Source organism: Anolis carolinensis, unplaced genomic scaffold, assembly GCF_035594765.1.
Source record: "Anolis carolinensis isolate JA03-04 unplaced genomic scaffold, rAnoCar3.1.pri scaffold_7, whole genome shotgun sequence".
In the NCBI taxonomy this organism is placed as follows: domain Eukaryota; kingdom Metazoa; phylum Chordata; class Lepidosauria; order Squamata; family Dactyloidae; genus Anolis; species Anolis carolinensis.
In genome coordinates this window covers 10188309-10216068 of record NW_026943818.1, presented here as the reverse complement: position 1 = coordinate 10216068, position 27760 = coordinate 10188309, and the positions used below count along the sequence as shown (strand labels likewise).

The 27760-nt window shown below is 40.6% G+C and overlaps 1 protein-coding gene across 5 annotated transcripts in view; it reads right to left on the bottom strand.

Moving 5' to 3' along the window:
• Window positions 1-27760, bottom strand: part of mapkap1 (MAPK associated protein 1) — a 199787-nt gene that overhangs the window by 107665 nt on the left and 64362 nt on the right. For all 5 annotated transcript variants that reach the window (XM_062960435.1, XM_062960432.1, XM_062960431.1 and 2 more), the window contains 2 exons: window positions 11890-12062; window positions 7233-7409 (listed from right to left, as the gene is read on the bottom strand). In XM_062960435.1, the coding sequence (XP_062816505.1) occupies window positions 7233-7409; window positions 11890-12062 (350 nt within the window). The remainder of the gene's footprint in view (window positions 1-7232; window positions 7410-11889; window positions 12063-27760) is intronic.

Genomic DNA, 27760 nt, shown 5'->3' with positions numbered 1-27760 from the left:
TTCCACTGAAAGAGTTCTACTGCTGAACAGCTCTCACAGTGAGGAAGTTCTTCCTAATGTTCATCATCATCATCATCATCATCATCATCATTTAATTTCTTATTAATCGCCCTCCATCCACGATGCTCTAGGCGATTTACAAGGTAAAATTGTAAAGGATAAAAATACATACATACAAATATTGATAAAATTAACATAGATTAAAAGCTCTAGTAAAGAGCCAGGTCTTGAGTGCGAGGGTAAAAGGCCCTAACTCACGCATGGCTCTCATATAGGGTGGCAAGGCCTTCCATAAGGCAGGGGCAGAAATAGAAAAAGCTCTGCATCTGGTCCTTTCCAAGTGCACTTCTCTAGGATGTTCACGTGGAATCTCCTTTCCTGTAGTTTGAAGCCGTTGTTCTGTGTCCTAGTCTCCAGGGCAGCAGAAAAGAAGCTTGCTCCATCTTACCTATTTATTTATTTATTTATTTATTAATTATTTACAGCATTTATATTCCGCCCTTCTCACCCCGAAGGGGACTCAGGGCGGATCACATTACACATATAGGCAAACATTCAATGCCTTTTAACATAGAACAAAGACAAGACAAACATAGGCTCCGAGCGGGCCTTGAACTCATGATCTCCTGGTCAGAGTGATTCATTGCAGCTGGTTGCAGCTGGCTTGCTCTCTTGCCTGCGTCACAGCCCGGGCCCTATGACTTCCGCTCACTTCTTGATACATGGCCCTCCTCTCAGCCTTCTCTTTTGCAGGCTAAACATGCCCAGCTCTTTAAGCTGCTCCTCATAGGGCTTGTTGTCCAGGCCCTTGATCATTATAGTTGTCCTCCTTTGGACACATTCCAGCTTGTCAACATCTCCCTTCAATTGTGGTGCCCAAAATTGGACACAGTATTCCAGGTGTGGCCTGACTAAGGCAGAATAGAGCATGGCTTCCCTGGATCTAGGCACTAGACTCCTATTGATGCAGGCCAAAATCCCATTGGCTTTTTTAGCTGCCGCATCACATTGTTGGCTCATGTTCACCTTCCTCCCCACGAAGACTCCTAGATCTCTTTCACACATCCTGCTGTCGAGCCAGGTATCATCCCCCATTCTGTCTGTTTGCCTGGGGGAATCCTTTCTTATTTCTTATTGCGATATTTGTTTTATTGTCAATATTTGTTTTATTGTTTTATTGCTGTTATTGTATTGTTGTTGGGCATGGCCCCATGTAAGCCGCTCTGAGTCCCTCCGGGGAGATGGGGCGGGGTATAAAAATAAAGTAGTTGTTATTATTATTATTATTATTATTATTATTATTCTTCTTATTATTATTATTATTATTATTACAGTAGAGTTCCGGTTAACCGACTTCCGGTTAACTGACACTCCATATTATCCAACGTCCCAGGCCCCTTGGGAGGCACTCATGCCCGTTGCTAGGTAGCTTGTTATCTACCTAGCAATGTGCATGGGCACCTCCCAAGAGGCGGGGCAGAAGCGCCCCTGCGCGCTGCTAGGTAGCTTGCTATCTACCTAGCAACGTGCACGAGGCACTTCCTTCAACCGGCTTGCTGGATAATAGGGCCTCCCTATTATCCATCAGATCCAGATTCGACATTCGGCCCGCCCGTTTATGTCGAATAACTGGAACTCTACTGTATTATTATTTCTTGGGAGGTGTTAGCTGGCCCTGATTGTTTCATGTCTAGAATTCTCCTGTTTTCAGAGTGTTGTTCTTTCTTTATTATCCTGATTTTAGTTGTTTTAATACTGGTAGCCAGATTGTGTTCATTTTCATGGTTTCCTCCTTTCTGTTGAAATTGTCCACATGCTTGTGGATTTCAGTGGCTTCTCTGTGTAGTCTGACGTTGTTGTTGTGAGAGTGGTCCAGCATTTCTGTCTTCTCAAATAATACACTGTGTCCAGGTTGGTTCATCAAGGGCTCTGCTATGGCTGACTTCTCTGGTTGAGTTAGCCTGCAGTGCCTTTCATGTTCATCGATTTGTGTTTGAGCGCTGTTTTCATAACTGTTTTGGCCTTTGCTTAAGTGTTTCCTTTATGCAACTTGGGTACCCATCACAATATCCCCAAATAACAAGGGCACAACCAGTGCTAGAAATGTAAAAGGAGGGCCCAAAGCAGAATGGGGCAAATGTGTAAGTCTACTGATGTTGTTGGCTGGGAATGGAAATTCAAGGACATTTGGTAGACATGTAATCCAAACTCAAAGTTAAAGTAATCAGGATGAAAACAAATCAGGATCAAATGCTGATGAACAAATATGTGGTCTTTAGGAGTTTCCCATGTGTAGGATTAAGCCAATCCTTCGAAATGCACTCCGTCATATACATGTGGCACAATGAAGATGCTGTTATTCTTGTGGGAGATGAGTCTGGCTTCACAATATTCCTCTGAAGCAGTTTAAGGTTAAGTTAATGACAGGCTAGGAGCCCCCAGTGCAGTAGTGTAAGTTTAAGGTCAAGGTAAAGGTTTCCCCTGATGTTAAGTCCAGTTGTGTCCGACTCTGGGGGTTGGTGCTCATCTCCATTTCTAAGCTGAAGAGCCGGCGTTGTCCATAGACACCTCCAAGGTCATGTGGCCGTCATGACTGCATGGAACGCCGTTACCTTCCTGCTGGAGTGGTACCTATTGATCTACTCACATTGGCATGTTTTTGAACTGCTAGGTTGGCAGAAGCTGGAGCTAACAGCGGGCGCTCACTCCGCTCCCCGGGCTTGAATCTGGGACCTTTTGGTCTGCAAGTTCAGCAGCTTAGCGCTTTAACACACTGAGCCACCGGAGGCTCAGTGTAAGTTTAGAACAGGGGTTCCCAAACTACGGCCCGGGGGCCACATGCGGCCCATTGAGGCCGTTTATCTGGCCCCCACGGCACAAAGGCTGAAGGGGGTTGGGCTAAATGGCCCAAGGGGTCTCTTCCAACCCTTTATTATTATTATTATTATTATTATTATTATTATTATTATTATTATTATAAATCACGTTTTATTGATTAGCCCATTGGCCGTATCAAAACATCTAACACATAGACATACATACAACATACAACCTGCGGTACAAAAGAAGTTAAAATAAACATGCTGTTAACAAGATCCCATTCATGTCAAATATCTGCATCACCTCCACAGTTCACCCCAATTGATTCCAAATATGCAATTCTCAGCTGTGTTGCTTTGAATAGGAAAAGGGTTGTTTTGTGTGTTATTTTAATATTCTGGCCGGCCAACAAAAATTAAGTTTTAATATGTGGGTCCCAGTGTGTTTTGTGACTAATGTATGGCTCGAGATATTGGTTTCTCTCTTTCTTATACAATTCACAGCTGAACAGTACATGTGCGATATCCTCCACCTCTGATGCTCCACAAATACAAAATCTAATTATTATTATTATTAACATTGAGGCTGGGAGGCCATCTGTTAGGGGTCCTTAGCTTGTGCTTTTGATCCACAAAGGCAGAAAGGAGTTGGGCTTATTATTATTATTATTATTATTATTATTATTATTATTATTATTATTATTATTATGTGTTAAATCTTTTATATATTGTATTTTACTATGTTATTTAACTATTTTACTGTTTTATTCTTATATTATTGTATTATGATGTACTGGTAGTGATCCTGCCAGTTGTGTAAGCCGCCCTGAGCCCCCTCGGGGAGAAGGGTGGGGTAGAAATATTGTAAATAAATAAATAAATAAATAAATATTGCTTGGTGGCCACCTGGCCAACTATAGTCCGGCCCTCCAATGATCTGAGGGATCGTGAACTGGCACCCAGTTTTAAAAGTTTGGGGACCCCTGGTTTAGAATGTGAAAAATTCTGTGTCGTAATCTGGTGGTCTTTCGCCTGTTTTCCTTGCCATCTTTTGTCCAGATCAGGTTTCAAAACTTTCTCCCTTACCTCCAAAGACATTTGCACATTTCCATGCCAAGGTAAGAGGATATTAGAAGATCCAAACCACATTTGCAGACTAAAAACACGAGCAGCTTGAATTTTGAGCGCACAAAAGAGACCAAGTACTTACTGGCAAACACTCGGAAAGCCAGCAAACACAAGCTGCTCTTGCAGTTCTATTTGAAGCTCTCATGTTATTAACTGGATGGTTAGATTTGGTCTAAAGTTTGCCAGTTCCTGATCCCTTCTCTATAGATGCACAACCGGGTTATATATCTAGGCTTTGTGGAAACAAAGGCACTTGAAAAATTTATCAATAAGAGTTAAAGAAAATTATTATAAGATAATTTGGAAATGGTATTTAACACCAGTAAAAATGTCAAATATTAATAAAAACCATCCAAACAATTGCTGGAGAGGCTGTCAGGAAGTGGGAACATATATACATATGTGGTGGCATTGTAAATATGTAAGGAAATTTTGGTATAAAATATTTAAAGAGATAGAGGATATAATGAACATCAAATTGGAAAGAAGCCCTGGTATTGCATTATTATCAATTTATAATAACAATAAGATGGATAAAAAAGAAAAAGAAGCAATAACAAATTTGTTGACAATAGCAAGAATGCTTATAGCAAGGAACTGAAGAAAAGTAATAAATGTTCAGATTGAAGAATGGTATAAGGAAGTATGGAAATTGGCAATAAATGATAAGCTAACATGCAAATTAAAAGTTAAAAGAGGGATATGGAAAAAAATGATTTTGAGGATGTATGGGGGAAATTTATTGAGAAAGGACTTCAAAAAAGGGATGGAGGGCTACCGCCTCAGGAAGAAATGAGATTTTGGTTGAACAATATATATAAGAAGTGGCTCGGGGTGGGAGGGGGGATACACAGTGGTGAAGAAATATAGATGGACAAATGTTAACATTGTAGTAGATATAAATCAAAAATAGATATAAAATAATTATCCAAGCATTGTATGATACATTATATATCTACTATGTGATAAAAGTAATTATTGTATGAATTTTTTTTTAATTCAATAAAAAAAACTATCTATCTATCTATCTATCTATCTATCTATCTAGGCTTGGAGTCCACAGATTGTGATGAATCTACTCTCCGACGTGACCCAGTTGGCCAAGCCAATAGCCTGGATGAGGAGAGTTCCAGCAAACTTTGCCACCGTTCCAAGTCCTGCCAAGGCAAACTCTCATCTGCTGCCCAAGTTTGTTTATTGGTGCCCAGAGGTTGGAAGTAGCCCACGGAACGTTTAATATTCCAAGCTGAGAGTGGAATGTCTTTGCGGTTATGGAGAGGAGTAAATAATTGAGTTTGATTAGGGAGAGGCACCTCATTATCCCCCCCCCCCCACCTGTGCCCAGCTGGTAGGGGAGGGTCGAAATGAAGCCATTAGCTGTCTCTCTTACTGGCATCTCCAAGCGCTCAGATACATCTGTGTCTTATTTTCTTTTCTGGCACAATCAGTCGAGCGAGCTAAGCAGGCATGACCGAATTTGGCAAGTTCCAAGGACTCTGGCAAAGTTACACAAGGAGAAGACGGAGGGCAGCCATCCTGGCTTTGAGCGTGGCCATTAGTCTCGCAAACGGATGGCTTTCGGGAAACCGGCGGCAGGACAAAAAGGAGTCGCTGCCGTCCAATCCCGAGCGCTCAAGTCCCCCCAGCAATCTGCTTTCGATGCCAAGAAGGATTTTTCCAAGCTGGATCTGGCTGGACATTTGCCGTCACCTAAACGCGGCTGGCAAACGGAAGCCTAGGAGTTTCCACGCAAAACGGCCGGCTTATGGGGAACTGAGTGGCATTGTGAGAAGTGGAATCAGGTCATATCTCGGTCCGGATCTCAGTTTGGTCGGCAGGATCACTGGGTAACTTTCAGCCTGTCCTTACGTAAAGTAAGTAAAGTTTACCCCTGACATTAAGTCCAGTCGTGTCCGACTCTGGGGTGTGGTGCTCCATAGACACCTCCAAGGTCATGTGGCCAGCATGACTGCATGGAACGCCATTACCTTCCCACCAGAGCAGTACCTATTGATCTACTCACATTTGCATGTTTTTCAATCTGCTAGGTTGGCAAAAGCTGAGGCAAACAGCGGAAGCTCATCCTGCTCCCCGGATTTGAACCGCCAACCTTTTGGTCAGCAAGTTCAGCAGCTCAGCAGTTTAGCCTGTTGTGGCTCCCTGTCAAATACATACCGTATATACTCGAGTATAAGCTGACCCGAATACAAGCCGAGGCACCTAATTTTACCACAAAAACTGGGAAAACTTATTGACTCGAGTATACCCTGTTTCCCCGAAAATAAGACATCCCCGGAAAATAAGACCTAGTAGAGGTTTTGCTGAATTGCTAAATATAAGGCCTCCTCCGAAAGTAAGACCTAGCAATGTTTTTTGTTTGGAAGCATGCCCACTGAACAACACCAGAGCATGCAGGATCGGTAAATGTACGTACCATAGAGTGTTGTACATGGAAATAATGGTAGTAACAAGAAATTCTTGATAAGATTCACAGTTTGTTTGGCTATGCTGGTTTGTGATGACAAATGTTTTTGAATATTTATATAAAACTGTAATTTAAGATAATAATAAGACTTTAATAAGATAAGACTGTCCAACTCTGAATACCTATATACTCAAGTATAAGCTGACCTGAATAGAAGCCGGCCAGGACCCTCACTCGAGTATAAGCCGAGAGGAGCTTTTTCAGTCCTAAAAAAGGGCTGAAAAACCAGGGTATATACAGTATATACATACATACATACATGCCTGTCCCCTTATTCAGAAGATTTCACCTCACTTTCTGTCCTTGTAATAATTTTATTTTGGAAAATTTGGCTTGTTGTGGAAACAAAGACTGGAGATAACGCTTCAGTGGAGACCACTTTCCCCCATGATAACAATTCTTGTATTCAGGAGTAGATTTCTCCCACTTCCTGATGTCTCACCCCTGCTCTTAACTAAAAGAACTCTTTGTCAGTTGGAGGCCATTTCTTCTCTCACCCTGGAGTTCTTCTCTCACCCTGGACTTTCCACAGATATATATAAACCTTCCTTGCTGAGTTTCTCCATACCTCACAACCTCTGGGGATGCCTGCCATAGATGTGGGTGAAACATCAGGAGAGAATACTTCTGGAACATGGCCATACAACCCGGAAAATATACAGCTACCCTGTGATCCCGGCCATGAAAGCCTTCGACAACACATAAAAGTCATTTGTAACTATATACAGAAATGGAAGGCTGTTGTACAAAAGCAGGGGTAACACTGAAAGCAGGATATAAAAAGCCAGCATGGGACTCACATTCGGACAAAGAGCGACTGCTTGGCTGCCAATCCGGGGGACGAGTACTTCTCCACCAGGGCCAGCGTGCTGAAGCCAAATTTGTGAATGGGTTCATTACAATCCAAGGGCGGGAAATCCGTGTCAACCTCGCCATCATCCTCGGCAATGTGAAGGCAGTAAGCACTGACGTTGTCGCTGCAGTACAAGAAAGTGCACACATTAGAGCTGCAAACGCCAGAGAGGAGCACATTCTACACTTTGAAAACAATGAGATTTCAGACTGGAACATTTGTTGGGAGAATAAGGCATCAAAAGGTATAGCTTGGGAGAAGCCATGCTTGCTAACACTCTAAGTGCTTTCAACTAGGACATTTTCCAACACATTCAAAGCAAGTAGCCACAATCCTATTGTATAAATTTAGTGAGAATTAATATGTTGGAATTTACTTTTTTGGACCCATGTCATGTTGGCTTGGGATTCGTTGCCACCATTAGCTTGTTTCTGGCACCAAGACAAAATACAATTTTCTTTTGTCAAAGACTAATTCACTTCAAAGTTTACAAGTATATGGTTTTCAATTGTTGCAGCTTTTCTAGTGACTTTCATTATTGAATAAACAAAATGTTTTGTTTAATAAACTTTTGATCTTTTTTCTGGTTTCAAAGCTAGAACTGTTTTAAATTGTTTGTATTGGACGTTGCCCTGAAATCCCAAGAGAAAGGTTCTTAGTTTCTTAAAATACATAATAATAATAATAATAATAGTCCTAGACACTTGGGAAGTGTACAACGTGATCCAATACAACAGCCAGCAGAGTGTCTGCTGTGGACTCATTTTGTTGTATTTCAAATAATGATAATAATAATAATAATAATAATAATATGCTGTTGAAGGCTTTCATGGCCGTAACCACAGGGTTGTTGTGTGTTTTCCGGCCTGTATGGCCATGATCCAGAAGCATTCTCTCCTGACGTTTCACCCACATCTATGGCAGGCAGCCTCATATACCTTACAACCTCTGAGGATGCCTGCCACAGATGTGGGCAAAACATCAGGAGACAATGCTTCTGGAACATGGCCATACAGCCCGGAAAACACACAACAACCCAATAATAATAATAATAATAATAATAATAATAATAATAATAATCCTAGACACTTAGGAAGTGTACGACGTGATCCAATACAACAGCCAGCAGGGTGTCTGCTGTGGACTCATCTTGTTGTGTTTCTAATAATAATAATAAAAGTAATAATAATAATAATAATAATAATAATAATAATAATATGCTGTTGAAGGCTTTCATGGCCGGGATCACAGGGCTGTTGTGTGTTTTCCGGTCTGTATGGCCATGATCCAGAAGCATTCTCTCCTGAAGTTTCACCCACATCTATGGCAGGCAGCCTCATATACCTCACAACCTCTGAGGATGCCTGCCACAGATGTGGGCAAAACATCAGGAGAGAATGCTTCTGGAACATGACCATAAAGCCCAGAAAACACACAACTACCCAATAATAATAATAATAATAATAATAATAATAATAATAATAATAATAATATGCTGTTGAAGGCTTTCATGGCCGGGATCACAGGGCTGTTGTGTGTTTTCCGGGCTGTATGGCCATGATCCAGAAGAATTCTCTCCTGACGTTTCACCCACATCTATGGCAGGCATACTCTTACCCTGAACTTTCCACAGATATATATATATAAACCTTCCTTGCTTAGTTTCTCCATACCTCACAACCTCTGAGGATGCCTGCCATAGATGTGGGCAAACCATCAGGAGAGAATGCTTCTGGAACATGACCATAAAGCCCAGAAAACACACAACTACCCAATAATAATAATAATAATAATAATAAGTGACGCTGGGCAAGTCACACTCTCTCCGGCTTAGAATATTGCAATGGCAAACTTTTACTGTGCAAAATTCCCAAGAATATCCTAGGTAAGTTGGAGTTAACTCGAAGGCAGATATCAACAACACCATTTTAAAGAAACCCCACTTTGGTAATTTCACCCCAATAGTGCTGCATTTTCCCTCCAGCCAAGAGTGGCCTAAACCACTGAAAACGGCAGCAGCGGGTTTCTAAACTTGGCAGTCCAAATTTGGAAGTTTTAATTGCCTGACGGATACCTAAATTAATTAATAGCAAAGCGCATGCTAATTGTTTAATTGGTCGGTTGATCTATATAGATCATTTTTGGGGGGTGGTGGTGGAATTAAATGAGTTGATTTACCAAGGTTATTGATTGGAGGCGACAGTGAAATATTTTGCCGACAATCAGATTTGCAAGCCCCCCAATTAATCCGCAAACCTCGGGTTGCAACTCGGCTCACCGAGAGTGCTTACTCCAAGAAAAAGGTATTTATTATATCAAACAGGTAATAAAGATACATTAAAGCTACTGTAACCTGGAGGCTTGATAAACGGGTGGTTCTCAAGGAAGGAATCCCACTCCGTCAAATACCAAAGTGTTGTTGAAGGCTTTAATGGCCGGAATCACTGGGTTGCTGTGAGTTTTCCGGGCTGTATGGCCATGTCCCAGAAGCATTCTCTCCTGAGGTTTCACCCACATCTATGGCAGGCATCCTCAGAGGTTGTGAAGTGTGTTGGAAACTAGTCAAGTGGAGTTTATATATCTGTGGAATGTCCAAGGAGGGAGAAAATAACTTGTCTGTTTTAGGCGTGTTGCAATTGGGCACCTTGATTAGCACTGAATGGCCTTTCAGCTTCAAAGCCTGGCTGCTTCCTGTCTGGGGGAATCCTTTGTTAGGAGGTATTAGCTGGCCTTGATTGTTTCATGCCTGGGTGAAACGTCAAGAGAGAATGCTTCTGGAACATGGCCATACAGCCCGGAAAACTCACAGCAAATATCCAAGTTCTCCTTATTTATTTATTTACTACATTTATATGCCGCCCTTCTCACCCCAAAGGGGAATCAGAGCGGCTTACAAATTACATTAACATACAATACATTATACAGTAGAGTCTCGCTTATCCAACATAAAAGGGCCGGCAGAACGTTGGATAAGTGAATATGTTGGATAATAAGGAGAGATTAAGGAGAAGCCTATTAAACATCAAATTAGGTTATGCTTTTACAAATTAAGCACCAAAACATCATGTTGTACAACAAATTGGACAGAAAAAGTAGTTCAATATGCAGTAATGCTACGTAGTAATTACTGTATTTATGAATTTAGCACCAAAAAATCACGATATATTGAAAACATTGACTACAAAAATGCGTTGGATAATCCAGAATGTTGGATAAGTGAATGTTGGATAAGTGAGACTCTACTGTATTATGAGCATAGTACAATACTAGCATTAAATTACTATATTGTACTATATCATTACATTGTAATATTATTAGTAATATTACATTTAATATATAATAATTAATATTATTAAATTGTATTATTATCAGTATTATATCGTAATACATTATAATATTATCAATATTATATGTATATACAATATATTATTGTTTATCGTGTGGATGGATGAACTTATCTTAACTTGTATTATAGTCAGACCTCCATATTTGCTAGGGTTAGGGCCACAGGACCTTCATGTAATTGAAAACCCCCAAATTATTCTCCATATGGTCAACTTCTGGAGGAACATCTGATGAAAGATAGGCACTAGAGGAACTCTAGATTGCGAGATAAGTGTTGCCTTTGCTTAGCAAAATAAGGCGGTTTTTTATTTGTGATTTTTCCACATTCGCAGGAGTCCTGTGCCCCTAACGCCAGTGAATATAGAGGGCTGGGTAGCAAATCCAGTTGCACCCGAAAGTCGGGATACACTACTTTCTTTGACTCTTGGCCATTTAAAGAATTGTTTACAACCCTGTTTAAGTCTTGTCGTGTCCGACTTTGGGGGTTGGTGCTCATGTCTATTTAAATGTTAAACCACTGAGCTGCAAAGCTCATTGTCCGAAAAGTTGGCAGTTCAAATCTGGGGAGTGGGGTGAGCTCCCGCTGTTAGCCCCAGCTTCTGCCAACCTAGCAGTTCAAAACATGCAAGTGTGAGTAGAGCAATAGGTACCGCTCCGGCGGGAAGGTAACGACACTCCATGTAGTCATGTTTGTGGCCACATGACCGTGGAGGTGTCTACGGACAACGCTGGCTCTTCAGCTTAGAAATGGAGAGGAGCATCAACCCCCAGAGTTGGACACGACTAGACTTAACGTCAGGGGAAAACCTTTACCTTTAAAACCCTGTTGGTCATAAAAATGTTAGTCATATCGGTGACACCGACTCCCTTGCGATTTATCATTTTTAAAAACAAACAAACAAGACACGCGAAGGGGGGTAAAAAAAAAAAGGTAGAGCATCTTGAAATGATGATTCATTTCTATGACACGGGCTTCATATGCTTGTCATTACACAGAACCCGGTAATTTAATTGAAAGAGAAATAGATATAGATGTATGCATAGCTCAGGAGGGAATATTGATAAATGCGGAGGTGTTCCGGCAAGATTTATCTGTTAAAAAAATATATTGATGTGGAAATCCATTTCATTATGCAAAGATGGCTGCAGAGGAAAGAAGGGAAGGAGAAGGGGGGTAAAAGAGAAAGAAAAAAGGAGGGAAGGGAAAAGATGGATAGGGGAGGGAAAGCAAGGAAAAAAGAAAGAAGAAAGGGGCCTACTTGAGCTTGGGTTCCCGGCCTTCGCTTGTGTACTGCCAGCAGATGAGGCCGATCAGGTCGTGCACCTTGGCGTTCGCAATGGTCACCACGGTCATGGGCTGCAGCTTGTCCTGGTTCGCATGGAGCGGGAGGTAGACGTCGATGATTTTGGTGGCCGTCGTCCCTATGTGACCCTGTCGGAAGAAGAGGGTTCAAGCTGAATTGCACATTTCAAATTCAATGGAAGATAGATTTCAATCTGGAACAGAGATACCCCATATACTCATGTATAAGTCTTGAAATATCTATCTGTTTATGGTGATTATGGGTTATGTTGTAACCTGCCTTGAGTCACAAGGAGAGGAGGATAAATTATTATTATTATTATTATTATTATTATTATTATTATTATTATTATTAATATTAATAATAAGAACCTGCTTTGATTGAAGTCAAAATCACTAATTCCTCAAAGCAGACAAAAAACCAGTGCAAGAAAACCGCACTACAAACTAGAGCTGACAGCTGGCACAACAAAACATTGCATGGAAAGTTCCTTGACAAAATTGAAGGAAAAGCTGATAAGGAGAAGACCTGGCTCTGGCTCACGAATGGGACCCTGAAGAAGGAGACAGAAGGCCTGATCCTTGCAGCCCAGGAGCAAGCCATCAGGACAAAGGCCATTCAGGCCAAGATCGAAAAATCAGCTGATGACCCAAAATGCAGACTGTGCAAAAATTCTCAAAAGCAAGCTCAATGGAGGCAACACCATCAAGGCCATAACCTGTCATAAGATATACTGCTGGCATTATAAATTGGACACAGGCGGAACTGGACAATTTGGACAGAAAAACAAGAAAACTCATGACCATTCATCATTCACTGCACCCTCGCAGTGATGTTGACCAGCTATATCTGCCTAGAAGATCAGGGGGCAGAGGACTCTTACAAGTAAAATAAGCAGTCCAAGAAGAAGAACATGCCCTGGCAGAAGATGTAAAGCAAAGTGAAGAACCTGCTTTGATTGAAGTCAAAAATCAGAAACACCTCAAAGCACAGCAGACAAAGAACCAGTACAAGAAAACCACACTACAAACTAGAGCTGACAGCTGGCACAACAAAACATTGCATGGAAAGTTCCTTGACAAAACTGAAGGAAAAGCTGATAAGGAGAAGACCTGGCTCTGGCTCACAAATGGGACCCTGAAGAAGAAGACAGAAGGCCTGATCCTTGCAGCCCAGGAGCAAGCCATCAGAACAAAGGCAATTAAGGCCAAGGTCGAAAAATCAGCTGATGGCCCAAAATGCAGACTGTGCAAGGAAATCGACGAAACCATGGATCATATCCTCAGTTGCTGTAAGAAAATTGCACAGACAGACTACAAACAGAGGCACAACTATGTGGCCCAAATGATTCATTGGAACTTATGCCTCAAGTACCACCTCCCAGCAGCAAAGAACTGGTGGGATCACAAACCTGCAAAAGTATTGGAAAATAAGCAGGCAAAGATACTGCCGGACTTCCGAATCCAGACTGACAAAGTTCTGGAACACAACACACCAGACATCACAGTTGTGGAAAAGAAAAAGGTTTGGATCATTGATGTCGCCATCCTAGGTGACAGTCGCATTGACGGAAAACAACAGGAAAAACTCGGGCAGGTGAACTATACATCCCAATACCTACAACTCCTAAGAGCACTCTAAACTCCATAAGATCATAATTTCCTTTATTCTGCTTCTAATGTTTGGGGGAAGGGCAAGAACACCCTTCCTCGCCCTAATCCGACCTCAAAATATCAAAATATACCAGGTGATAGGAGATCATCGGAAAGCAAAGGTACCATATCTCCTGTGTCAATAAAAATATAATAATATATAATACCCATATAACATATTGTATATTCATATATTGATAATAATATTATAATGTAATACAATATAATAATAATACACTATTATAACTGTATATTTATATTACACGTAATATTACTAATAATATTGCAATATAGGTGTATAGTACAGTATAGTAATATATAATGCTTATATTGCGCTATGCTAATAATATAATATATTGTAAGTACATATAACTTGTAAGCCGCCCTAAGTTCCCTTCGGGGTGAGAAGGGCGGGATATAAATGTCACTAATAAATAAATAATAAAAAAATCATGGATGCGGATGATTTCAGATGTTGGAAGATTTCGGAATTTCAGATAACAACTGGGAGCCAACCAAGAAGGATTTAACGGCATACAACTGTGTTTTATCGCTGTATGTTTTTCTTTTTAAAGGCCTATTCAGCACTAGGGAGATTAAGCCTTAATTAAACAGCAAGGAGTGGAGCTAATATAAAAACTCACCCAGTTTGCATTCAGAGAGAAACGTTTAATCTGGTTGATAGGCCATTTTTTTTAAAAAAAGAAGCTATTTCTACATTGCAAAGAGATTTTCACCTTTCTGGGATTCCATAGCATTAAGCCTTTGTAGTTAAAGTGGTGCCAAACTGGATTAATTCAGCAGCGCAGATGCACCCCAAGAGTATTGCTGAAACAAACGGACTGGACAATTTGGAGATGTAGATTACTGTATATACTCAAGTATAAGCCTAGTTTTTCAGCCCCTTTTTAAGACTGAAAAAGCCCCCCTCGGCTTATACTCGGGTGAGGGTCCTGGTTGGCTTATATTTGGGTCAGCTTATACTCGAGAATATATGGTACATTTATTATTTTTCTCTATTATTATTGGTATTACTACATTTATTATTTTTCTCTATTATTGTTGCCACTATTACATTTATTTTACTCTATTTTTATTATTATTAATACATTTATTATTTCACTCTCTTATTATTATTATTATTATTATTATTATTATTATTATTATTGCATTTATTATTTTCCTGTATTTATTATTACATGTATTATTTTCCTGTATTTATTATTATTACTATTACATGTATTATTTTACTCTAGTATTATTAAAAGGATACATAAGCACATTTACATTGAAGTAGATGAGAACAATGATTTGATCAGAGTGGGACAGTCTTATCTTAGATTTGAGCTTTATGTAAATACAGACGAGTCTCATCCAACACTCGCTTATCAAACGTTCTGGATTATCCAATGCATTTTTGTAGTCAATGTTTTCAATACATCATGATATTTTGGTGCTAAATTCGTAAATACAGTAATTACTACATAGCATTACTGCGTAGTGAACTACTTTTTCTGTCAAATTTCTTGTATAACATGATGTTTTGGTGCTTAATTTGTAACCTACTTTGATGTTTAATAGGCTTTTCCTTAATCTCTCCTTATTATCCAACATATTCGCTTATCCAACGTTCTGCCGGCCCATTTACGTTGGATAAGTGAGATTCTACTGTATTCAGAAACATTTAACCTACGGATGCCTCAATTAATGTAATTTTATTGGTATCTGTTTTTATTTCTGAAATTTACCACCCTCGGCTTATACTGGAGTCAATGTTTTCCCAGTTTTTTTGTTGTAAAATTAGGTGCCTTGGCTTATATTCGGGTTGGCTTATACTTGAGTATATACGGTAATGTAATTTTATTCGTATCTATTTTTATTTCTGAAATTTACCACCCTCGGCTTATACTGGAGTCAATGTTTTCCCAGTTTTTTTGTGGTCAAATTAGGTGCCTCGGCTTATATTCGGGTCGGCTTATACTCGAGTATATGTACGTTAACGTAATTTTATTGGTATCTATTTTTATTTCTGAAATTTACCACCCTTGGCTTATACTGGAGTCAATGTTTTCCCAGTTTTTTTGTGGCAAAATTGGGTGCCTCGGCTTATATTCGGGTCGGCTTATACTCGAGTATATATACGGTACATCTTATCCCATATCCAAGGATCTGCAAAATGTGGAGGAAACCTGATTTTAAAAACTATTATTATTATTATTATTTATACAACACTTTCATCTTAGGAACTAAGACCCAAAGGAATCCAAAAGACTCTAGCTCTTCTGTCAGAGGTTGACCATCAAATCACATTAAAGGATCTAAAAAGCCTGGAGAAGTCTTCTTGACTTTATGGTCAATCGTTGGCCAACATTGGCCATGGAGTCATTCTGGCGGACCTAGAGAGAACATAGTAATCAAAAGTTATGGTATATGGTTAGTCTTCTTAAAACTATTAATCTTCTGATTGTATTGTCTGCCATCCTGAGATCCTTGGATGTAAGATAAGATGTATGTAATTACAGTATGGCCCCATATCTACAGTATCAGCATACAATCCTGTGAAAACCAAGGAAACTGTAGAAACTGTGGTGTCTACCACTGATTGGTTCATCTAATCCAGTGGTACTCAACCTGTAGATCCCCAGATGTTTTGGCCTTCAGCTCCCAGAAATCCTAACAGCTGGCAAACTGGCTGGAATTTCTGAGAGCTGAAGGCCAAAACATCTGGGAACCCACAGGTTGTGAGCTGTTGATCTAATCCAAGTCCTGCCAAAGAAACCATGGAACAGGAGTAAACACAAGAAGCTGTGTCATTCTTAGACCTTGGACTTCATTTGAACAGGACTGTTTTTGATGACCAAATGAAAGCTCAATTAGTGCAAAATCCACAGACTCCATTGCCAGGATATGAATTTCCTGTGGATAAGAAGAGGCATCTAAGATTTTAACTAAAATGGCTCAACAGATTTCCCTGGTTAGTCTACTCATTTCATATACAAGGTGTGATGCCTAGGCCACCTTTGGCCCCTGACCCTGTGGCCATTACAGTCCAGGATGAAGAAGACTTTGGTTTTCTCCCATGTCAGCAAGATTCAACTCCTTTCCAGATGCCTCATGTTGACATCTCCGAGCCAGAGCCAATTAAGGATGCCCTTGAAACTGTGCCGGCTCTCCCAGATTCTCCGGAAGGTTTAGTGTTTGATCGTAGGGCATTTGTGCAAACAGAGAGATCGCAGACAAAGCTTGCGGAGAAGCACCAGATTAGCAGAGCGTGGAGACTATGGCTAAGCCCTGTTCTCTTGGGAAGAATTTGGGAGTTAAACACCTGGTGCGCTGACTGGGACCAGCTCAGTTCTCTTGGGAAGTTTTAGGAAGTTAGATACCTGTTTTGGGGGAGCTTATGAATTTCAATAAAAGTATTGCACTGGGAACTTTCCTTCGCGGTGTCAACTTTACTTCTGACTGAGAAGCATCATCGTCTCTAGCTCTTGAAATCCAAGCGGCCTGAAGGTGCGCTACTCTTGAGTAGACCGGGCACCGGTCTACCTCCTTGCCCAAGTTTGGACTGCGTTTCAGCTCCTGTTCATTTAGTTCATGCCTTGCTTTGAAATCCTGCTTTTGGACATTTACTCCTTATTGCCTCTTTGATCCTTTTCTCCACTCAATACTCGGGCTGAGTTTGAGTGTGTTTCGGTTTCTGGACTTTGGACTCTAATATTGGACATAAGACTTTCACTTATTGGACTAATTTTGATCTTCTCTGAAAGGTCAATTGCTTATTCAACTTTGCTGCTTAATTCCTTTGGGAACTTTATTTGCTTTAATAAAGATATTATATTGTTATTGGCCTCCATGTTGGTTTTCGGTGCTCTCGCTGCTTAGGGGTGTAACACAAGGTGTGCTCTGTAGGACGGTGTGGTGTTTGGAGGAGAAGTTGGGGACAAAGGTGGTCATCAGAAGCTTGGTGGATTGGTGGCTAAACATTGGTGTGATGGAAAAATGAAACAGAAGTCTTCAGTATCATCAGAACGACTTGTTCTTGGCCGAAAACTTTTTGCTAATTCACAGTGGAAAACATCTTGATGTAGCCCGTTGTCATGAGAAAGGAAATAAGAAGAAAGTAGAAGAAAACCAAAAGAAACATCCGCCAATTGTGGAAACGATTGTCCTTTATGGGTGACACGAACTGACAAAGAGGGGAGCAACGATTCATGACTGTTACTTGTGAAGAACCTTTACATAATGATGGTTGTTGAGATCTCATGTCAGATCAGGAGACACTGGCATCAAAAGTCATCTCGGTGAGAAAAAGTTTCAACCTTTCCCAATTTTTTTTTTCTGGCTATGGCCATGTCAGCATACATGGTTTTATGTCGCTTGCCAACAAAATGCATCTTCTTTAGATGTTTCCTAGGTCCTCTGGTGAACCTCAATGGCATCCTTGGATCAGAAGTCCTTCATTTCAAGAGGGCTCGGTATTACCCATGACTGCTCTCCATAGAAGTTTATCCGAAGGGCAAATCGGAGCCTTTAGCAGGGCCGATCCTCTTGATGCTCATTAGCAATTCCGCAGCCCCCTCCGTCCCCCTCGGCGTCATCTTTCCCGAGGAAAGATTAACGATGATAAAGCAGCAAAGGCCCAATTTTCACTTCAGCCTCCCAGCATTAGAATGATATAAATAAGAATCGTAAATCCGTTGTTGCTGATTACAGTATTCCCATGGCATCCCGAACTCGTGATGGCAGAAAGCGGATTCAGGCAACTTCTTTGTACGGAGGAAAAGGAAAAAGGAGCTTTCTGGTGAATTTTTCTTCTCCCAAAATTTCTCCATCTTTGGCTGTTTTTCCAGATTGCCATAACCGGCATCATATGTTCCTTGGAAGCAGAGGCTCTGCATTTTTGCCTGCATTCGATAATATCGTATATATTCAAATATAAGCCCACCCGAATATAAGCCGAGGCACCTAATTTTACCACAAAAAAACTGAGGCATCAGTAGGTTCAATGTTTGTGAATATTTACATCAAGCTCAGATTTAAGATTTAAGAGACTGTCCAACTCTGATCAAATAATTATTCTCATCTTCTTCAATGTAAATGTGCTTATGTATCCTTTTAATAATAATAGAGTAATAATAATAATAATAATAATAATAATAATAATAAATACAGTAAAATAATACAAGCAATAATAAATACAGTAAAATAATAAATTCAATAATAATAAGATCAGTGAAATAATAAATGTATTATTATTATTAATAATAAAATAGAGTAAAATAAATGTAATAGTAGCAACAATAATAGAGAAAAATAATAAATGTAGTAATACCAATAATAATAGAGAAAAATAATAAATGTACCATATATTCTCGAGTATAAGCTGACCCAAATATAAGCCAACCAGGATCCTCACCCGAATATAAGCCAAGGGGTTTTTTTTTCAGTCTTAAAAAAGGGCTGAAAAACTAAGCTTATACTCGAGTATATACAGTAATTACAATATGAACCTATATTCGGTTTCTCCCATTTTTTGCAGATCCCTGGATATAGGATGAGATATAATTACAATATGACCCTCTATCCACAGTATCCCGAAGTATCTAAGACTCTCAAGGTTTCATGGATCCATATCCAACAAAAATAATATTTTCTAGCCATTTCCTAGGGCTACCTTGGCCCCTAAACCCAGCAAATGTAGAAAGATGACTGTAGTATCAATTTGACTTCCATTAGTCATGAAAGTTATGTCAAATTGCTCTGTTTAGAGGCACTAAGGCTGTGTTTACATGGTTGAATAAATCCAGTTTGGCATCACTCGGGCTGAGAGCAAGCCAGCAGTAACCAGCTGCAATGAATCACTCTGACCAGGAGGTCATGAGTTCGAGGCCTGATCGGAGCCTATGTTTGTCTTGTCTTTGTTCCATGTTAAAAGGCATTGAATGTTTGCCTATATGTGTAATGTTATCCGTCCTGAGTCCCCGTCGGGCTGAGAAGGGCGGAATATAAATGCTGTAAATAAATAAATAAATAAATAAATAAATCACTTTAATGGCTATGGCTCAATGCTATGGAATCTGAGGATTTGTAGTTTGGGGAGGCACCAGTCCTCTCTGATAGAGAAGGCTTGTGAAACTCCAGTTCCCAGAATCCCAAAACATTGAACAATGGCAGTTAAAAGTGATACTAAGCCGCATTAATTCTACAGTATAGATCAGGCATGGGCAAATTTTGGCCCTCCAGGTGTTTTGGACTACAACTCCCACAATTCCTAACAGCCTGCCGGCTGTTAGGAATTGTGGGAGTTGTAGTCCAAAACACCTGGAGGGCCATAATTTGCCCATGCCTGGTATAGATCCAACCAAAGGCACCAGGGTCAGAAAAGAGGGATAGAACAAGCACTTTTTGGTTTTCATTGCAGTTTTCTTGGAGTTATCAAAATACTAAAAAACAGAAGGATAAGGGACAGAATCTTTAGCAATACATAGAAGCTACACAACTCCCAGTAGAAAAACATTTCAGTTGTTTGCAGCGTGCAAAGCTTTGCGGAGATTATTGCAAGCACTTAAATAACTGCTCATGCCCCATGATCCAAATCCACAAAGGCCGGCAGTTAAGGATATAGACTCTCCTCTTTCCGTTGCCTCAAGTAGCATTCGGCCGTTCGTTTAATGCTCCCAAGGTCTCAGAATTACAAAACGTCAGATTCTACGATCATGACAGCATCCAGGAAACAATTTAGGCCCTGGATCTGGTCCGTCGCCATCCCACGGAGCAGCTTCGGGGACGGCTCTTCCATCATTTTATAGGATAAAATCAATACGTGTTAAATATAAAACCAGGGGTTCTTCTTTTTTTAAAAAGGAAGACCTATAAAGAAGAGTTACCATTTTTAAGACTTCAGCCGTGCAATAAAAAAAAAGAGGCCTTTGGAGATTTAATACCAGCTCCTAATGAAAATCCACCGGAGAATATATTCATTCTCCCTTCTGCTTTCCATTACGCACTTCAACCTGGTGCATCTCACCAAAGACAAAAAGGGGAAGAAATCGCATCCATTTTAGGTAGGAAACTTTTATGTATTTAGTTAAATAAGAAACATGTTTGGAGAGGATGCAAGAACTTTTTGCAGGGTCAGTTTTAGGCAGAAGATAAAATGGTGCGTCTACACCAGGGGTCCCCAAACATTTTAAACAGGGGGCCAGTTCACGATCCTTCAGACCATTGGAGGGCCAGACTATAGTTGGCCACTGAGCAATAATAATTAATAATAATAATAACAACAACAATAATAAAAAAAGAGGGTTGGCAGAGACCCTTTGGGCCATTGAGTCCAATCCCCTTCTGCCTTTGTGCACTGAAAGCACAAGCACAGCACTCCTGACAGATGGCCACCCAGCCTCAATGTTTAATAATAATAATAATAATAATAATAATAATAATAATAATAATAATAATAATACAGGGTTTTGGAACACAATACTCCTGACCTCACAATCATGTTAAAAAACAAAATATGGACTGTCAATGTTGCAATCCCAGGTGACAGAAGGATTGAAGAGAAACAACTGGAAAAACTGACACGATATGAGGATTTAAAGATCGAATTACAAAGACTCTGGCACAAGCCAGTCAAGGTGGTCCCAGTGGTGATCGGCACACTGGGTGCAGTGCTTAAAGACCTTGGCCTGCACTTAAACACAATCGGCGCTAACAAAATTACCATCTGCCAGCTGCAGAAGGCCACCTTACTGGGATCTGCACGCATTATTTGCCGATACACCACACAGCCCTAGACACTTGGGAAGTGTCCGATGTATGATCCAATACAACAGCCAGCAGAGTGTCTGCTGTAGACTCATCTTGTGTTTCAAATAATAATAATAATAATAATAATAATAATAATAATAATAATAATAATAATAATAATGTTTTAAGAGAAGAAGAGATCCCTTGGGTCATTTAGCCCAACCCCCTTCTGCCCTTGTGCCCTGGGGGCCGGATAAATGGCTTCGATGGGCCGCATCCGGCCCCCGGGCCTTAGTTTGGGGACCCCTGGTCTACACTGTATAATATATAATAACAACAACAACAACAATCAGTCCAAAACACATGGGAAGTGTTTGACTTGTGATTTTGTGATACGAAATCCAGCATATATATCTCGTTTGCTGTGTCATATTGTGTTTTTGTGTCAATAATAATAATAATAATAATAATCAGTCCTAAACACTTGGGAAGTGTTTGACTTGTGATTTTGTGATACAAAATCCAGCATATATATCTCATTTGCTGTGTCATAGTGTGTCTTTGTGTCAATAATAATAATAATAATAATAATAATAATAATAATAATAATAATAAGTCTTAAACACTTGGGAAGTGTTCGACGTGATTTTGTGATACGAAATCCAGCATATATATCTCGTTTGCTATGTCATATTGTGTTTTTGTGTCAATAATAATAATAATAATAATAATCAGTCCTAAACACTTGGGAAGTGTTTGACTTGTGATTTTGTGATACAAAATCCAACATATATATCTCATTTGCTGTGTCATAGTGTGTCTTTGTGTCAATAATAATAATAATAATAATAATAATAATAATAATAATAATAATAAGTCTTAAACACTTGGGAAGTGTTTGACTTGTGATTTTGTGATACGAAATCCAGCATATATCTCATTTGCTCTGTCATAATAATAATAATAATAATAATAATAATAATAATAATAATAATAATAATAATAATAACAACAACAACTTTATTTGTGTTCCGTCCTCAGAGGGACTCAGGGCAGATTCCAACATACAGAGGCAAACATTCAATACCTCCACAAAACAAACAAACAAGGACATAAAATCCCAGAAGAAAACCCACATATGAAAACAATACCGAAACCTAACATCAAATTAAGCCTAACATCAATAAATTGAACCAATGTAGTTAGGCAAAAAGTATATAATTTTTTTGGCAAATTTAATTAGACAGGACCAAACCATCAAAGGATACAAGGCGGGCAAGGAAGAAATAAAAATAAATCTTTATGCGGACGACGCCATGATAATTTTAAGTGAGGTGAAAGAGTCATTAAGTTCCTTGGTCAAATTAATAAAGGAATTTGGGGAAATCTCAGGGCTTGAAATTAACTTAGGTAAAACAGAATTTCTCCATAAGAACCTAACATTGAAAGAACTAGGAATTGCTCAAAATATTATAGGAGTGAAACTGGGAAAGAAGTCACTAAAATACTTAGGAGTAGAAATTCCAAAAAAATTGAATAACATCACCCAATCAAACTTCAACCATTTATGGAAAACGACAAATAAATTAGTTAAAATCTGGGGGAAGAATTTTCAGGCAAAAAGTATATAATGACATAAAATCTGAACAAACATCCAACATGAATGGACAGAAGCTAACTAGAGTTCACAAAGTTGTGCGGATTTATTGTGTGGCCCATGATGGAAGTTGGGCTGACGTGAACTAACACAGCCCAGATACAAAATAATTCTCAACCAGTGTAGAGTTAATGTAGTCTGACACCCCTTTAACTGCCATGGCACAGTACTATGGAGTCGTGGGATTTGTAGTTTGGTAAAGAACCAGCATTCTTTGGCAGAGAAAGCTCAAGACCTTGCAAAACTACAACTCTCATGAGGTCATTGCATTGAACCATGGCAGTTAAAGTGGTGCGAACCTGCATTATTTCTATACTGTACATCAGTGGTTCTCAACCTGTGGCCCCAGATGTTTTGGTCTTTCAACTCCCAGAAATCCTAACAGCTGGTAAACTGGCTGGGATTTCTGGGAGTTGTACGCCAAAAAGACCCACAGGTTGAGAACCACTGTTATAGATGGACTCACGGGAGTTGTAGTCCAACACTTCAACTACACTTGTTATGGAGAAGCCCTGCTCTAAATTTCATCCTAAATGTTGCTTCTCGCACCCAAAGTCCAATTTCTGATTTACAATATTTGAATGCAGCAAACACACACACCTTGCCTGGGAAAATATGATCAATTTGTTGGTAATCATACTTCACCGTTATCTCCCTGTACAATGGAGTTCAGAGTCTCGATGCTATATCACTTTAAGATGAGATGGCCTAATGATATATAATGCCAAATATTTTACCGAATCGTTATTTAGTGAGTCATAAAACCCTCTTAAAAATTAATCTTGCACACACATCCAGCTTATCCAAAGTTAGCATTTAATTAGACGGCCCCGGCGCAAATGAGCATACTACTTTATTTGCTCAATCAGTATACGTCGCTCCAGTAATTAGAATTAATTCAAGTCATTGACTCACCTCCTAACAAACAATGTAAAACATTAGGCAAAATAGAAACAAATGGAGTTTTGGGGTGGGATTTTTTTGGCCCCCGCTTTCGCGAAGGCAAAACACCCTTCCCCTCATTTTTAGAGGACAATAATAATAATAATAATAATAATAATAATAATGTGGTGCCTTCCAAGATTGTGGAGGACAAGAAGGAAGAGAGAGTTTTTTGACCAAGATATAGCAATTGTATGCATATTAGCTCAGTAGACATTTGGGATTTCATTTTTTGAGAAGATACAGCCCTGATAAGAGATTAGGATCTTGCAAACTAGGCCCTGAATCCATCACATCTATCCATCTATCCATCCCAAAGTTGGTTGGTTTGACACCACTTGAACTGTCAAGACTAAATACTATTGAACCCCTGGATTTGTAGTTGTAGGAGTTGAACTATTGCAAGGTCTAGAACCTGCTCTGCAGGTGCCTCACCACACTACAACTCTCATAAGTCCATAGCATTGAGCCATGGCAGTTCAAGTGGTGCCAAACTGCATTATTTCTACTGTGTAGAGGCACCCTGAAACTCTGGAGACCATCTAGTCTACTTGCTTATGGCAGAAGGTGGATACCAAGCAGAGCGAATGGTGAGTCAGTGCCACAATGACTGGGAAAGAAAGATGAAGCTAAGAGGGGAGGTGGTAGGATCTCGTTCTCTGGACAGCTTCAGAAAAAAGAATGGACAGCTACCTGCTGATGATGCTTGAGATGCAAATGGAGAGCAGGGAGTTGGACTCAATGGTTTGGACTCATGGAACCACCATGACAGTGGTTCTCAACCTGTGGGTCCCCAGATGTTTTGGCCTTCAACTCCCAGAAGTCCTAACAGTTGGTAAACTGGCCAAGATTTCTGGGAATTGTTGGCCAAAACAGCTGGGGACCCACAGGTTGAGAACCACTGGTCCATGAGCCTCCTTTGTGGCCAGTTCACTCGCTTCTCCATGCATTAAAATGACTCAAACATAGATGGGGAAGACACGTTTTGATAGCCTGGTGGTACATTTAGATCAGGTACTCATTCATGAACATCTGTTTCTCCTACAGTTGGTCTGGATGACCCTTGTGGTCTCCTCCAACTCTAGGTTTCATATCTACAAGCTTTGTATCTAAATCCTAACCCTGCTATCCTAACTCAACAGAACAAACTGCAGCCTTCCAGATGTTCATCATCATCTCACTCGTTCAGTTGTTTTCGACTCTTCGTGACCTCTGGACCAGTCCACGCCAGAGCTCCCTGTCGACTGTTGCCGTCCCCAGTTCCTTCAAGGTCAAGCCAGTCCCTTCAAGGATACCGTCCATCCATCTCGCTCTTGGTCGTCCTCTCTTCCTTTTTCCTTCAATTTTCCCCAGCATTATGATCTTCTCCAAGCTTTCCTGTCTCCTCATGATGTGGCCAAAATACTTCAGCTTTGCCTCTAATCTCCTTCCCTCCAGTAAGCAGCCATTGGGCATTATTTCCTGATGTTACTGCATCACAACTCCCCCTCGATGGATTGTCACCTTGCCATGGTGAGGGGGCTTGCGTGTTCTGATGAACCTGTGGGCACAACCACTGGAGTCATGCACTCCCAGGAGGGGCCACAGGGGAGGATCCAGACCAAGCACAATCCGAAGACTAAGACCTCAACAGCGGAGCAGGTGGAGGATAACATGGTGCATGTTACAACGGCTGTGAAGGTGGAAGAAGGCTGCAACACACTGAGAAGCCACTCTCGTTGTGTTAATCACACCACTGCTGGGACCTCACTCTGTGAAGACTGTGTGTTCACCGGCCGTGCGTCAACCTCCACACATAAAAAAAAAATCATGCACAGGCGTCTTCCAAGTAAGGGAGAAACGTGCCAAGAGGAAGGTCCGTCAAGTCAACCCTGACCGGGACCGCCTTCCACCTGGAAACCGATGTCCTCACTGCGGGAGAGCATGCAGATCAAGAATAGGTCTCTTCAGCCATCTACAGATCCATCCCCAAGACAACAGAAACAGAGGACCATCATCCGCGAACTACGAGGGATCGCCTAAGTAAGTAAGTAAGTAAGTAAGCATCAAAACTCCCATCAGCTCTTGATGTCCAATGATGAGGAATCCGGCAGCTGCTGTCCAACATCTGGAGGACCATAGAAAATGACACAATAGGCTGGATTCGGCCCACAGGCATTGAGTTTGACATGTGTCCCCTGATCATTTGGTGACTGTATCTGACTACACAGAGTTTGGAATCCACATAAGCCAAGAACCAAATTGCTCAGTGCAATATGTCCAAAATGTGACACCCCAAAAAAGAACAGGGTTGAGAAAGAAGCTTCAGCCAATCTTACATACATCACAACCTCTGAGGATGCCTGCCATAGATGTGGGCGAAACGTCAGGAGAGAATGATTCTGGAACACAGCCATACAGCCCGGAAAACACACAACAACCCAATCTCCCATTCGTTTTCCCAAGACAATAAAATCCCCACTCAATTTATCTCATTTGCTTTGTCACCACTCATAACAAATTTAACCCGGTAATTTCCAACGCAGTGGGAATAGAGTGAAAACAATATAAATAAAAACCTGTGCTATATTTGGGGATGTTCTCAATGGTTGCCTTGCCTTCCCAACGTCCGCTTTCTCAACCCCTCTCTCTCCCTTTCCGGCACCCCACACTATTTTTCAATTAGAGGCCCAGATGTTTCCGAGGCTCCGCTAGGCAACGGCGCTTATGAGGAATGCTTTATCTGCATTGCAATGACGACGCCGGCATCAGCTCCGGGCGGCATTAACATATTCATGTTTTATTCCGAGATTTCCGAGGCCCCCGTCCCCCGTTCCCAACCCCCTTCCTAATGTTCCGGTTAATTATTACAGCACATAAAGAAGACTAAGAGATACCCTCCCCCTTTAAGCTGGGTGTTCTCCAGAGCATATTCAGCCGGCATCGAACAATGGACCCAAAATTCGGAGGAAAGGGGGGCACCCGTGGCGCCTGGGAGGAGGAAGAGCATGGAGAACACATCTATCCAGCCAGCCAGGGATTTCGCCAACCTAAGTGATCGAAGAACAAATGCATACAAAACGAGAATGGAAATGGCATCCGGAGAGACACACAAAGGCAACCCCCTCCCGTTCCCCATTCATTCCAGTCACACCGCAGAACGAATGTCCCCAAAACCCAGAGATATATCAGCGGATGTTGATAGTCAACAAAATGAGATTGTTAGCATTCCATAGTGCCGTGTACGACAAGCAGGAACACACACCAGTCAATGCCAGCCCTCGTAAAAATTCATCTCGGGGGTTGTCAAGAATCGTATGCAAATGTCACGATTCATCAAATCTCGGACACTCGCGTGCAATTTTTGGATCTGTTTCCCCAACGAACGGTATAATTACACATACAATCTTGGTTCGATATGATATTTTGCCTTTCTTCAACCATTGCTACCGGCTTTGAGACGAGGAAAGAAGGGAAGATTATTTTGTAAGGTTTCTGGAACAATATCAGACATCACACACCAAAAACAGTATCGACAAACAATATTGCACGTCTTCGATGCTAAGACATACATCTCCCGCCATATAAACCTATTTAAAAACAAGATGCATCTTAGAATTACAGGTGTTTTTTATATATAAATAAGGCTTTTTAAAATGTTGGTGGTACTGAAATTAGTATGCGTCTTACAACTGATGGCATCTTACAATTGAAGAAATGCATCCTGTCCTTTTCTCAGTTTAGGATTCACAGCGGCTTACAACACAATAAAATCAAAACTACAGTAGAGTCTCACTTATCCAAGCTAAACGGGCCGGCAGAATGTTGGATAAACGAATATCTTGGA